Here is an 11,058-nt window from a genome sequence, read left to right on the forward strand (position 1 = left end):
ACACACACACCAGTTGTCAAGTGCGTCTCCACACACCCACAACATGAATCCACAAACAGCCCTTTCACAACTGGAGGAAGGTGGGCATTTAGGAATGGACTCAAGGACACTGCACAAAACACACAGTTGAGACAATTAAAGAAAACAGCAGACAATAAACCATCACTTCAAGCTAAACAGTCAGTGTTACCAAATCATTGCGTTCATATACACATTCTAATACAAATCTGTAGATCTTTAGCTTCAACCATAGTGGCTGAGAAATATAAAGCAGCAGTATGAGGAAAGAAAGAAAAATAAAGAATAAATAAAAAAAAAAAAAAAAAAAACTGCTAATATCATGCATGTTGTTAGTGAGCAATGAACATGGGGAGACAAAACAATTATTGCTGAAAACATATGGCTATACAGTTAGCTCAACATATTTTCAGTAAAAAGGAGTCATTTGTCTAATATCATAATTTATTTCATCATTACGCAACTCAACATATTAAATAAACGAAAAAAAAAAAAGCCAAAAACTTTCCTTCTAATTCTTCACTCGACAAGACCACATTTTAAGTGGAGACCATGAGACGGACAATGTGTCAGATGAGTGGAAACTGCACCTCCCAGGGAAATCCAAGACAAAACAGGTGCACTAAGTGAGAACAGACATCAGACCAAAACAGGGTTACGCAACCCACACAAGCAAATGTGTTCCGGTCAGTCCTGGGAGAGCTCCCTAACCACCATAAGTTTTATATGAACGATCCAGGAAATACGGGGTGGACCAGCAGGGCCTAAGGGTATGGTGGAAGAAGTGTGGCACCAGGTCCCAGGACAGAGTATCTTTTTATTATCTATTTATGTGACAGAGAATATGCAGTCTGAGAGCCCAAACAAAGCAAAGCCAGCACATGGAACTCACCAGTGGACCTAAAAATAGGAGCTTAAATACACAAAAAGTGTGGAGTGGGGGTTACCAGATGACAGAGGAGACGGACTCAGAGGGTGCAGAGGTTACCAGACGAGACAGCAGACAGACGCAGGTGTGTGGCTCACCACACGGCAGGGCCCTGACCTGGTAATGGGGGCCGCGGTTTCTCCTCTTTGGCCCCTGGCTGCTCGCTGAGCTTGGAGCTTAAAGTCTCCTCCGCTAACTTAACAGGAGTCGAAACACCGCCTTGCTTTGAACTCCTCTCTTCCTCACGACTTCTGTGGCTAGAAACAAAAACATTTACTTCCAACTTGTCCTTGAGGATGTAATTTTAATAGTGAATTGAAAGGCAGTGGCAAGATAGAAAGAAACATCAATAGCACATGAGAACAATTTATGATTCAGATAAAGAAAGAAGGTAAAATAATTAAGCACTATGAAAAAAGAAAGTGAAAAAGGAAAGAAAAAAGGATTAACAGAGGCTGTGTGTTAAATAAATCAATCAATCACTATGTTCCACTCTCTCCAACTCTCCAGCTTCACCATATTAGACACTGTTCTGGGGAACAAATGCTCCCTGAAAAGCTCAGCCAAAGACCAGCTGTGAACACATGGATACACAAGAAGTGACACTGATACTGACACTGGCCTGTGCCAGTTTTCAGCAAATGTCAGTTTTTATTCCCGTCTTGCTCAAAGGCCGCTCTGCCCAAAGAGCAAAAAGGAAAGCAAAGGAGATGCAGATTTAACTTAAAAGAAACGAACGCTACAGTAATTTACCCATCTATAGACCCGAAAAATGTAACGCATACATATACACTATGGGCAAGTAAGTCACCAATCCGTTTGTGTTTGGATTGGAGGGAACTTGGGCACTTGGACATTTCCCATGCGATGACAGGAATATGGTGTAAACTCCACAGAGTAAGTATTTTTCACCTTTTATAATCTTAGTAACCATGGTCAGTCACAGTCAATCAATTTGGACTATGCAAACAATGTCCGCTCTGGAAGGTGTGAATTAGCATTGTTTTCTCTGATGTGTCTTTACTGTTCTGTTTTTGTATAAAAGGCTGAATTTACACATAAACATTGAGTATCATGTACATACAATGGGTACAGAAATAATCTCCTTTCAAAATGTCTACCTTTCACTACCATAAAGCCCAAAAAGACGACGTAAAATCAAACTTTAAAGTTTTACTTACAAATGGTACCTTGCAACATTCTAATGAAAAAAAGTAAGATTTTTTAAAAATAAAAATAATTGAAGAAAAAATAATTCCAACCTACTCAAAGAAGACTTCTATAAATATCTATAACTACATAATTTAATGGTTGCCCTAGAAAAGGAGAATAGATTACAATCAAGAAATAACAAAAGTTGAGAAAAGGCTCATTACATCAAATAACTCCAGGGCCATGATTTCTGCAACATATACCATTTTATCAGGTGCTGGTACTGGCTCTTGATGCACTGAGGGAAACTTGGGAACAGGACTTGGTCATCTATGTGCACTAAAGTCTTGTGGTGTGTCCCGCACCTCCCTCAGCACCCAGGAACAAAATTTCCAAGTTCATTCACAGAATCCACCTCACTCCAGCACACCTTCATACTAGGAATGTGATAAAATACAAGCCCACTGTACTGAGACACATACGATTCAAGAAACTTTTAACAAAATTTTATTTTTTTCCCCAATTATTCTCTTGTTAAACCACTAGCCGACTCTTTTTTGATTATGTTAGGCTGTGTAGTCTAACATATTTAGTAAAGAGATGTATTTTAATGCTCTGGTTTAGGGGGGTGCGGTGGAGCAGCGGGTTTGGCTGGGTCCTGCTCCCCAGTGGGTCTGGGGTTCGAGTCCTGCTTGGGGTGCCTTGTGATGGACTGGCATCCCGTCTTGGTTAGACAATGTGTGCGCGCTCCGGTTTATACCAGAGGTTCCCTCTGTAAATATGTGGATGACTTAAGTTTTTAAATTTAGCCCATTTAAAAATTGATATTTGACCTACATGACAATTCTAATGAATTCTGAAATATCTGGACACCCTTCTGGAAACTATTAGAATGTGCTGCATGATCATACCTGTGATAACTTGCTACCTTTGGACCCTGAGCCCTCACTCTATGTATGTGGAAATATTTGCAATTTCTCAGTGTACCGTCTCTATCTTTATGCTGTTGTGACCCTGTGCAATTATAAGGGGGCTGATCACTTCTACAAATAAAGAATCTGACTGTTTCGACATTCATTTTCAGAATGTTCAGATTAGCTAATGTCAGTGACTGTGTTTGAATTAAAGTTGACCAAGCCTCTCCCCACCCCCCAAAATAGAATACAACGAAAAGTACAAATTTTGAATTGTGACATCCTGTACCCACCATCTTGTTTCTGAGCATTGTTAAGTGTAGCATGGTACGTTATAGCTACGACAAAGATGACTGAGCACAGGTAAACAGATATACGGTATTACAGAATAATTTATGAAGGTATACTGCCTTGTTTTCTCGACACAATTACACACATATTGAAGTAATTGTGTTTATTTAAACATGATTTAATAAGATTTTTGCAGAAATCAAAGTCAATTTTGGGGTTTAGAAACTCAAAGGTTTAGCATCCAAACCAACAGTAATTATGTCTTCAAATTATTTTTAGGAACATTTACCTTTGGAAGGTGGAAGGAGACTATATAAAGTTTAAAATTAGGTAAGAAGCAAAGCATCTGCATGCTTTGCAAAGTCAAACACTAGGCAGTGAATAAAATACCCACTGGTGAAATAAAATGTTAAATGACAACATAGCCAGGCAAAAATGCCATTGTACTGAATAATTACTGTATGGCGGGGGGAAAAAAAAAAAAAAAAAAAGGTTAAATAGTTTCAAAGTTCACTGTAGGGGTATTTTGCTGTGCAGCACCATATTATGAAGTGTACAAATAAAATGTGAAGCTGTGCGGTTGCCTTCATCCTGCTTTCCTTGATTCCACAAACATTTTCCCTCAAGCACTTTGAGTTCTGTAACACAGATCGGGAAAATTTAATTAATGAAATTTAATGAAAAGTTCATAAACACAAACAAAGCAATACTGAAAGTAGTCTGTTACATTTTGATTAACAGTATCTATAACAATTCTTGGAGCTATTAATGGTTATTGTCTGCTTTCATTTCATTATCAAGGTTTAATCCCATTTCAGAATTTTTAAATAAAAAAAAAAAAAATGTAGTGTAGTGTCCTGAAAGAATGGTGCTATCCTATTGGTCACGTCTTCGGGATTCAAAGTGTGTTAAATGAAATGTAAGTAAAAACTAAAGTCCCATTTCAAGTTTAGGAATCAGCAGAGAATATTCAGTGTCAGACTTCGAGCTTGAATTAAATCCCGGCAGGTCGAAGTTTAGTCTGCATTGTCTAAGATTAATGACAACCCTGCTAAACGACATGTTGATCTGAACCATGCTGAGGCGCCTTTCATCTGAAAAAACAAGAGGCACTTCCCACCAACCCAACACACAGAAGTTCTGATTCTGAATATCTATACCCTTAAACAGAATTAGCTATAACAGTACCAGCATCAAGTCCAGGAGAATGCAGCTGCTGCTCCTTCCAGATTAAAATGTGTGGACACAGTAGGCACCCACACACACTTGCCATGTGGAATTACTCTGGGTTTTTGTACTTTGAAGGGTACTTACAAATATAATCATCCATGTGGTCACAAAGATACAGTTTTTTTTTAAGCTGAAGAGGCTTCAGTCTGGTGAAGGAATACATCTGGCCACCAGAGGAGCCTTAACTATTATTTGGAGACAAACTGCAAATATAAATAAAAAAAATCACAGAAAATGTCTTCTAGTCTTTCATTACTACACACTTTTCATGTCTCCAGGCACATTTGTCTCACACGACATTAAGTCTCAATACAACTAGGTACAATACATAACTAACAAAATCAGAGTTTTGGTGCAAAGCTCTCTGGAAAGTGACATAAAAGCCCCATGTGTGAAGCCTTTGAGTGAAATACAAGGCACCATGCTTTTCCGCTACATTTACAAAGATCACAAACACTGTCAAGTACTAGCGCAACCCACACCATGTAGTTATTAAATTATTAGTGAGCAGCATGCTGACTTTCACCATGCTGTGGTTTAACATTAAATTTTCTTCCAACAGACAAAAAAGTAGGCCCATCTGATGGCTTATGCATTACAAGAAGCAGCCACATTAGTGTAGGACAACACTCCTTTAAAAATGTATACAACACACCCATCGCCATAGACCATACTCCATAAAAACTGCCCAGTTGCCATAAGACACTTACAGTGGAAGTATTTTTCTGTGTGAGTGCGCACCCACACTCCTGCATCAATACAAGAATGACTATTCAAGAACCAGAAGTACGAACTACAACAAATATAGGAGTGAAAGAAGAATCCTGAACAGACAGGTGAATGAGAATCACAATATAACTAAAATGACTAATATAACTAATGATTATTAATCTGGGGAAAAAATATTGATTCTAAAGATGCCAAGACTGCAAAAATTTTGGTTGTAAGATGCATTTTAGGTAAGAACTAAAAAGGGCTTTATTTTAATTTGTCCTAATGACTCTAAAGGAGCCAACATGAATTTCATAACTGAAAATCAGCCGCCATATGTTTATAATTCTGGATGTAACAATATCTTTTTCAACTGACAGCTGCACATCTGTGTTTATTTCATCAGTGGTGGCATCCAACTCCACGGAAATCTTAACTGACATGGCTTTGAGACGGAAACATTTCAGCCTGCTTTTAGACTTGTTAAGCTGCTGTGCAACAAAAGGTGCAGGTCTAATGCGGACAGCAAAGGGAATACATGAGGATAAACGTAAACAAACAACAGTGGCACAGTGACAAACCCTGCAAGAGGAACAGCCCTACTGGGATTCAAAAACTGGCTGAAGGTCATGAGGCTGAGGAGACAGATCTGAATGCACAGATTCTTTAACATGTCTAATCTAAAAGTACCTCTATGCTCCCTTTTAGTTTGTTTGGGCACTTTATTTAGTTGTCAGCAAGCCTATTTATATACCTATTCTCAGTTTCTTATGCACCTACACTGCTCTCTGTGCTGGACACCACTCAGTTTATGGTGGTTATCAGTTAATTTCTTTGACGTAACATACTTTAACTTCCAGCTGGAGGCCAGTAATCATTGTTTTTGGGTGGGTGGGGCAACAGAAAAAGAAAAAAATGCAACGGGAAAAACAAGTAAGAAAAGAAAAATGGATGTGTTCAGTGTTATTCAGAAAGCCACTTCATTGACAATTTCTATTTTTCCACATTAAAAGCAGTAGCGAGAGTTTCTTCCATCAAAAAGGACAGCCAGGCTGGCTCAAGTGGCATACTCTGGATTAAGGACTCCCCTACAGCTCTTTCCTGTCCTGCTAGGAACCTACTGCTGGCTTAGAGAAACTAGTTTTCCATTTTCTCCCCAAATTATTTATCACCTTTCATTTTTTTGATATGACTACCTCTGCAGTGGAATAACTGAATCATGATTACTTAGGAAAAAGGGCCATTTATAGGCTGGAAGAGGAACTGACTGCAGCCTGATTACTGGACTGTGCAGGGTATGAGGGTCCTTACCTGCTATTGCTGACCTGCTCCGAGGGCTCAGACCGCCTGTCAGGGGAGCGCGACCGACCACCATGGGTTCTGTCATGGGATCGATTGGAATGGTCTGATGCCAGTGAGTGAATTTCAGAAATGTCTGTTAAAATAAAATTGCTGTTTAATATGGCATTTTGGAAAAAGCAAGCAAAATAAACTGAATTTGAAAGCGTTCCCCTGTACTTAGTCACCACTTAACAGTATAGCACAGCAAAAAAAAAAAAAGAAAGAAAAAAAATCTATTTGACATTCAATGATCTTACTAAAACAATGAGATTTGACAGGTTAATGGCATAATGCAAAAGCAAGCAGCTTAGTACGGCAACCGTTAATATTTTGTACATTAGAAAAATCAAAAACTAATTTGACTTGACAACAGGGTGATAAGTTCTGAGCACAACCATCAGTTTCAGTGCCATCTATTATTTTGACCATCATATACTGTAGGTTCTACTCAACAACTGTGAGCGTCTTTCGTGAGTGGTGAACGGTGGTATCACAACTGGCTGAGACCTGTTTAAGTCTGAGAAGCTGGATTTGTCTGCAACGACCACAAACTCCAGTCTGTTCCTTAGGTTTACCGGTTTTAACCACTACCCACAGTACCCAGCATCCTTTCTCCCCTCACCATCGCGGTCAGAGGCGTTGGCTGAGGGGACACTGTCATCCAGGTCAGGGATGTTGAGCAGCGTTGCCCTTTCATCTCGCTGCACTACCATCTTCAGCTTGCCCTTTGACCTCTCAATGAGCTTTTTGGCATCAGTCAGGGATAAGTTCTCTGTCACTGTGCCATTGATCTACAGAGAGAAATGTGAACATTAGGGCAGATCCAATACATTTGCAGCAGCCCACTGTATACCCTTTAAAATATTTTATCTTTCCTATTCACCTTTATATTGAAAACTCTTGAATTTGAAACATTTCTGTAAATTATACAAACATAGGGAAAATGAAAAGTGAAGCATTTAGCATCTTGCTACCTGTGTGTTTGTGTACCAATACATACAGAAACAGCTGGTCTTTTGCAGAATAAAGTGGAACCACGGCAACTGAAAAATGGGTATGAAGAGTTTCTACACAGATTACATACATTTACATAATCCTACATCCTTCCACATATATTGTTTACTGAGTATAGTGTAGCAACTACTGAATTGCTATGAAGGACACAACAGACCAACTAAACCTGCAATCATCTGCTTCTTAGCACAGAAAACAGAGCATGAAGAATAAGGTCATAAACTGAAATTAGCACAACAGAGTGCACCACTCAAACTAGAGGTGAGTAACTATTTTCCATTTGCTTGTGACTCAGTACCAACCAGATGGGCTAGATAAGGGAGAGGGAGACAAAACACCCCAGCTAATAAGCAACAGCTCTAAAAAGATGAAGAGGTGGGCTATGGTTCAGCAATAAATGGTCCAAAGCAGAAGTAACCAGACTTGGTCCTGGAAGACCCTTTGTATGTTGGTTTCTATTCTAACTAAGCTTTTACTTAAGCTTGATTGAGCTCTTAATGCATTATGCAACTGAAATTATGTTTGGACCCGGATCATTTTTAATGTGTCCTGTTTGAGGAATACTTGTAGAAGAGGAAAATAATCTAAAATTCAACATATAAATTACCTGATGATTAAACAATTTTTCTGTTATAGTCATTAGAACCATACCAGAAGGAACCAAGGGAATTATGCATTCAAATCAAAAGTATTATAAATTTTGCTTTTCTGTTATTTTACAGCTGAATCAAGCATTATGAAGAGCACAGCTGACAAAAGGAACATAACATACACTGTGGTCTGCCAGAACTATGGTAGAAAAACACCAGTACAAAGGCTAATGCACTGGACCTGCAACCAACAGGTTCAATTCATAAGACTGCACTGAGAGAAGTACTCAACTCAGACAGTTTCAGTAAATATCCAGCTATATAAATGGGTAAACTGAAGCCTAGTTAATCCTTCTGAACAAAGCATGAGTAAAATAAACCAAAAACTTGTGGGAAGACTACAGGATTGAGTTTTCCCTCTTACTCACCTTCAGCACTACATCCCCTTCCTGGATGTTGCCATCCCGTGCAGCAAGGCTCTCAGGGGAAATGTCCTTCACAAAGATATGGCTGGCCAGACGTAGGCCATATTCTGCTTGCAGGGTCAACACCACAAGTGGTGTTAGTGCATAGATAGAAACAAGTAAAAGCATGGCCATTGCCATAGACAGCACTGGAATTAAAATTAAAAACCTTTATACACAGCTTCCATAAAAACATTTTGTTATCCAAAAAAACCTCAGTAGTATCATCTATGATAAAAGACCCACACCACAACTCAGGCCCAAATTAAGAGATCAATGAAAGACTGAAAGGTGAAACCATTTACAGTTGGTCCCCAACTTACGAACTTTTGAGTAAAGATCTTTTTGCCAATACCGACTTTGAGAAGCTCTTAGTATTCATTCTCCATAAAAAGAGAGCCAAGCATACCAATCCATAATCTTGTGCCGAAGTTTCACTAGATTCGCCTAGATGGTGATGAGAATAGTAAGTGCTGTAGTAAGTTTTTCAGAAGAGTAGAGAAAGTGAAAAAGCAGCAAAGAGAAGGTGAACGAGCTGTAGATGATCCTATGGCTTTTACATCTAGCAGATTTGAGCCCATCAGTGAAGTGCTGTTTCTCCATCATTTTCCTCCTGCATGTAATAGCTCCATGTCCAAGATGATGTGCAGTTGTCTGCGATTCAAGGTAAATAACACAATTATGTGTTTATTTCTTATTATTATCCTTCTGACGGGTATTAGTGAATTTCATGTGATTTGTGAAATAAAAGCAAGGAATCCAAAGCCACATGTGAGTACCAACACCCTGGTCTAGGTTTGCACCACAAGGCTTTCTTAATTACACCATTTTGTAAATACCCCTATTTGGGGACTGAGAACACATAGGCACATGCGCGAGGCATCCCAGCTCACCAGAGGGAGGAGCTGCCTGCCCCATACAGCCTGCAATCTGCTCAATGGAAGACAAAGAAAGGAGGAGGGAAACAGTTGGTGGTGCTGCTCTATTCCTGTCTGAAAAGCCCCGTCACTGTCTCCCATCCCATCGTGCTGTCCAGATTGCTGACATCTAAAATACATTTATTCATCCAGAAGAAGGTTTTCTCCAAAGTGACATAAAGCTCTTTAAAAAATTGCACAATAGAGAGATACAGACAGAGAAACTTGATCTGAAGTAGTCATTTAGTGTAATACCATGGTTTTTGCCACTGCACAGTGCATCGGTAAGTGCAAACAGAATTGATGATGGGCCCCCAGCCTGCTCCATGCCACATCTGACTTATCAACTCTGAGTAACAAAGCAACTATTATTCCCAATTAGGTTTGTAAGTAGGGGACCAACGGTACTTTAACTGCAGGACTTCCGACACCTACCTTCATTTTTGCGGGACTTAACCAGTGTGACTTTGGCAGGGCGTGGTGGAGGTATGGAGGCAACAGAGTGGCGCTCAGAACGAGGCGATAGGCTCCTCTCTCGGGAGGCGCTGCGGTCTCGACGGACAGCCCCTCGCTCACTTCGGCGCCCAGTTGTCCGGCCTGTCCCGCTGTAAGCACTGGGACCACTACGAGCACTATGCCCTTCATACATCTCCTCATAGCTGTCATCATCATCCTCCTGCTCTGACATGGTCTCCCGCTCACCCAGTCGGGCAACTGGGATCTGTACCTTCCGCTTCCGCCGTATTGTCTGCATGTGGAACAGGGAACAGTGTCTGGTGTTCTTGGTAGCAAGAATCAACTACTATACAAATGCTTTAGCAATATTCAACCATTCCTCTGAAAATCTCTTTTAAGATAACACAGTAGCAACTAATTTTATGTATTTTTAGGTAAGTTTAAAGAAGTTCGAACACAAATGCACTCACAATTTTTGCACTCTTTCCACTCTTCCGGAGCTGCTGCACAGCATACGCATGTTCGACATTGTCCATGGAAACAGCATTGACCATTACCACTCTGTCATTTTCTCTGCAAAAATGGTGGAAAAATCATTCCATGAGGCCAGGTGTTAGCTTAATTATTTATTTATTCAGGAACATATACCAAGCTTGGTCTATAAGACATGATTAAGTGGCATGTCTTTTAGCAGAAAAATGAATAAGTACGTACAGAAATAAACAAACACCAAAAATAATTGTAAAAATTTAGCAGACGAATAACAGCAGTATCGACAGATTTTCCTTTTTTTGAGATATCAAGACAGCACCAGAACAGCGACATGCAAGATGAGTGCAGTTACAACAGGAGCCAATCAAAGGAAATCCAAGAAAGGGAGACAACACAAAAAAAAACAGAAACTAGTGATAAGAAAAGCATGAAAAAATAAACATCATGGCAATAACTTCAGTAATAAACCCTGCAACAGTAACAATCATGGAAGCACTTACTGCAAAAGTCCTTCAGCTGGCCCTCCTTTCAGAACATCAG

The 11,058-nt window shown here is 39.7% G+C and overlaps 1 protein-coding gene across 3 annotated transcripts in view; it reads right to left on the reverse strand.

Annotated features, from left to right (window-relative positions):
• Window positions 1-11,058, reverse strand: part of LOC108931159 (tight junction protein ZO-1-like) — a 75,621-nt gene that overhangs the window by 15,809 nt on the left and 48,754 nt on the right. For all 3 annotated transcript variants that reach the window (XM_018746773.2, XM_018746774.2, XM_018746772.2), the window contains exons 4-10: window positions 11,019-11,058; window positions 10,497-10,599; window positions 10,006-10,318; window positions 8,618-8,721; window positions 7,208-7,376; window positions 6,556-6,679; window positions 1,064-1,203 (exon numbers count right to left, since the gene is read on the reverse strand). The exon at window positions 11,019-11,058 is cut by the window's right edge and continues 85 nt beyond it. In XM_018746773.2, coding sequence (XP_018602289.1) covers window positions 1,064-1,203; window positions 6,556-6,679; window positions 7,208-7,376; window positions 8,618-8,721; window positions 10,006-10,318; window positions 10,497-10,599; window positions 11,019-11,058 — 993 coding nt within the window. The remainder of the gene's footprint in view (window positions 1-1,063; window positions 1,204-6,555; window positions 6,680-7,207; window positions 7,377-8,617; window positions 8,722-10,005; window positions 10,319-10,496; window positions 10,600-11,018) is intronic.

Source organism: Scleropages formosus, chromosome 7, assembly GCF_900964775.1.
Source record: "Scleropages formosus chromosome 7, fSclFor1.1, whole genome shotgun sequence".
NCBI lineage: Eukaryota > Metazoa > Chordata > Actinopteri > Osteoglossiformes > Osteoglossidae > Scleropages > Scleropages formosus.